Below are 4,081 nucleotides of genomic sequence, written 5' to 3' on the forward strand. Positions count from 1 at the left end.
AAACCTGTCTGCAATATTTCCTATGCTTGGGCCTGTATTTGCCATGCTCAGGCCTGTTAGGGCTCCTTCAACTTCCTCATCTGAAGCCATAAGTAAGTAAGACAGAGTGATGTTGATGTTGATGCATGACAGGAGTTATCATGATTATTCAGTAGTTCAGGGTCTTTGGTAATATGACCGATGCATAATTTATTTCTCAAATATTCTTCTAAGGCACTTACTTATAAGTCAGTTTCTAGCAATCACTTTTTATTTAGGTTCTCCTAAAAGCAGGAATTTAGCTAAAGAGGTAGGTAAAGTTAAGTAACTTTAGCAGTGATACCAAATCAAGTGTAAAAGGGAACAGGAGAATGATATAAGTAAGTAGGAAACACAATATACAGTTTTGATAGCCAGGTTTTAAGTTTTATGGAATGGGTATATTTTGTTGGGGCTGTCCAGAAAAAGGACATTTGTACCTGAAGGAAGACTGGCTAAAACATTTAGCCACTTGCTACCATCTTCATTTGAGGATTTCCCTTGGGTCATTAAGTATCAGTGCTTCTGGGAAACTCTTGTTCATATGCAAAATGGTCTCTCATGGTTTGAGACCTTAAGACAGAGAGAGGAGTATATACTTGGTCCTTAAAGCAGACCAATGTCAGTTTGGCTGCAATGAATGTGAGTTCACAGAGGACTCAGTAGTTCTGCTGAAATAAAACCAGGACTCCAGCAATGAGCTATATCTGAACCAGAGACATCAACTTTAAAAGAAATATACCAATGTTGTCTTTTACATGTGTGACCATAAGGATCAGAGGGGCACCATGTGTCTATATGAACTCTCTGGATAGTGCTCAGAAAAGTAAAAAAGGTGAGTTGAAAAAACAGTCAAGACATAATTGATATTTTCTAGAAAATGACAATCTGAACAGCACATAAAGAGAATTATTGAATTTTGCTTAATGAAAACCAGAAATATATATTTCCTGAAATGGTTAGTAATTAATTTAGGAAATGGGAGACAGAAGGTAGATAAAGAGTCAAAGAAATGCAAAAAATAGAGACACTGCTACTCAACAGAAGAAACAAAGACAGAATTTGGATTAACAGAGACTAGTAGTCAGTTACTATACCAAAAAGATAGAATTCAAAGAATAGAATGAGATTGTAGATGTGAACACAGGAAACAAAATTCCTCAAAATAACAATTAACCTTCTGTGACTATGTTTTACTCACAGGGAAGGTGCTAATACATCACCACAGTTAAATAATTCTAGGTAATATGAAGAATAAATGACATTGAAAAGATGCCAGTCACAAAGGCCATATGTAAACTTTCTAGAATGCATGGGACAGTAATGACTATGCATAAAGTAAACAAAATATGGTAAAATTTGAATTATACACCTAAGTGCTGTGAAAAAAGCTTGTCCTGAGGGCAGCCCTTACTTCAATATTTTTTATTTTTAATTATGATAAATACTGACTGTGAAACCTTTGGCTGAATCTGATTCTAGTATGTGGATAAAGTTAAAAATACGAATGTAACATACTTTAAATATTAAACCGCACAAAAGTCTTTCCCAGAATGAAGGCCCAATTGCATACATGTCATTAAATTACTTGTGCTGATTCAGTTTTTACTGATTTAAAATGTTTTAATACTAATTCCAAGTTTTTGCTTTATTCAGTTCACTTTCATTGTTGTTCTTCATCTTCATCCCTTAAAATATATGAATGTCCTACTCCATAAAATTTAGGAAATACTATTCCAATGTCAAATTTGCCCCCAAATGGAGAATGAGGAATACTTAAATGAGTGAACTAGTGCTAACATTCACTGGATGAAAAGGACATTAAATACAGATGTGTCTGCATATGTCACAAATCTCAGAAGTTACTTGAAAGGTTGAGTTAATTTATTTTAAAGGTTTTGGCTTTTTTTCCTAAGGAGATAGTGAAAATATGAAGCAGAAGTTTAAATTCACTCACAAGATCACACAGCATAAAAATGACTAAGTGATGACTAAAGCTTAGAATTAAAAGATAAAGTGAAAAGGAGGAATGGAAAAGATAAAAGAGATGTGAAGAGAAGAAGCCAACAAGAAGGAAATGAAAAATACAGAGCAGAGATAGGAACCAGGAGAAAATAGTCAGATAAACTGAGATGCACAAAAAAAAACAAAAACAAAAACCAATAGGGAGTAAAAAAAAAAAAATAAGCATTGCACAGTCTTTATATTCAGTGAATACTGGGTCTTCTAAAACAAAAACACAGCATGTTTAAAACTTAGCAAAGTGGTTTTTATTAGAAATTAAGTATATTTTGCACAGTTTACCTTGAAGAGCTATGGATATAAAGCATCAATGATAAAAAGAATGAATGCAAATATCAAATATTAAACTACTCACTCAATCTACTCTTTCTCCCTTAAGCATTACAGGCTAACTTCATATTCTTATGTAAAAAGGAATCAAGCAATTTACACTGACTTGCTTCCTGCTTGCTAGGATCTTCACAGACTTTTGAGCAACCACTTTTGTGTCATCTCTTGAAGAGGCGATTGTCCCAGAAAAACATGACCACAGTTTGCAATGACAGCCATGGTGATTTCATCCTCCTTGGCTTCTCTGACAGGCCACATTTAGAGAAGGTACTTTTTGGGGTCATTTTGATCTTTTACTGTTTGACTCTTGCTGGAAATACAATCATAATTGTTGTATCCTTGAAGGACCCAAAACTCCAAGTCCCTATGTATTTCTTCCTTTGCAATCTTTCCTTATTAGATATTTGCTTCACCAGCAGCTGTGTTCCACAGATGTTGGTTAATTTTGGAAGTCCAAATAAGAACATCACCTATCATGGCTGTGCCACACAGCTCTACATCTTTCTGTGGCTTGGTGCCACCGAATGTGTTCTTCTTGTTGTCATGGCTGTGGACCGCTATGTAGCAGTGTGTCATCCTCTGAGATACACAACTGTCATGCATCCCAAAGTCTGTCTGCAACTGGCTGTCCTTGCTTGGGGTGCTGGCCTGATTCAGTCTCTCATCCAGTCTTCTGCTACCCTCAGATTGCCCTTTTGCTCCCACCGAGTGGTAGATGACATTGTGTGTGAAGTTCCAGCCCTGATTAAACTCTCCAGTGCAGATACTACCTACAATGAAGTCCAGATGTCCATAGCCAGTGTTATTCTCCTAGTGTTACCCTTGATCATCATACTTTCCTCCTATGGTGCTATTGTAAAGTCTGTGCTGAAGATAAAGTCAACTGAAGGGCAGAAAAAAGCATTTGGCACCTGCACGTCTCACCTTCTTGTTGTCTCCCTCTTCTATGGTACTGTTACAGGTGTCTATCTTCAACCTAAGACTCACTATGCTCATGAACAGGGCAAGTTTCTCACCCTTTTATACACTGTAATAACTCCAACTCTTAACCCCCTCATCTATACACTGAGGAACAAGGAGGTAAAAGGAGCAGTGATAAGACTGGGTTGGAGGACTTGGAGTTCCCACAGATAACTGAGGAAGCTAGCATATGCGTTTCTGTTTCTTAACTTGAAAAGACAGAACAATCATAGCTAAAATCCTTGAGGTATCTCCCCTATCAAGTCAAGAATAGCTTCAGTTTATTTGGGGTGTGGTGTTAACTTTATCCATCTGTTATTGATGAGACCCTCAATTTCTTCAAGATGCTGATTTGGGTACAATATGACAGATAAATTATTGTAATAATCATTTTCATGAGAAATAAATACAGTTGATTTGTGAGAAAGAATCACAATACTTACAAAATAAAACATCAAGTAACATAGTTCATACCTTTCCAACCTGCCTATTTACTTCATAGTATACCTGGAGTTGAAACCAGCGCATTCTACAAATTAAACAAACACTTTCTTTGAACTGCACCATGGGCCTCTTTTTATTTACATTAAAAACAATAAATATTTATTTTTATTTGTGTTAATGAATCTCTGTTAGTGTATGCCATGTGTGCATAGGTGTCTACAGATACCAGAAGAGAATGTTGGATTGCCTGAGGCTGGAATTACAGGATTCCATGGTTACTAGAAACTGAACTCAGGTCCTTGGAAGA

The 4,081-nt window shown here is 36.2% G+C and overlaps 1 protein-coding gene across 1 annotated transcript; it reads left to right on the top strand.

The window, feature by feature from the left end:
- The first annotated feature begins 2,562 nt into the window (after positions 1 to 2,562).
- On the top strand, positions 2,563 to 3,504 carry LOC118576039 (olfactory receptor 2H2-like). Its single transcript, XM_036176450.1, has one exon. It carries the CDS (start codon positions 2,563 to 2,565, stop codon positions 3,502 to 3,504), a length of 942 nt encoding a protein of 313 aa, XP_036032343.1.
- The last annotated feature ends 577 nt before the right edge of the window (positions 3,505 to 4,081 follow it).

Source organism: Onychomys torridus, unplaced genomic scaffold (assembly GCF_903995425.1).
Source record: "Onychomys torridus unplaced genomic scaffold, mOncTor1.1, whole genome shotgun sequence".
Classification (NCBI taxonomy): Eukaryota; Metazoa; Chordata; class Mammalia; order Rodentia; family Cricetidae; genus Onychomys; species Onychomys torridus.

What these genes read in the sequence shown, in the direction of transcription:
- LOC118576039 (XM_036176450.1), top strand. Translation starts at nt 2,563, where the DNA reads ATGACCACAGTTTGCAATGACAGCCATGGTGATTTCATCCTCCTTGGC.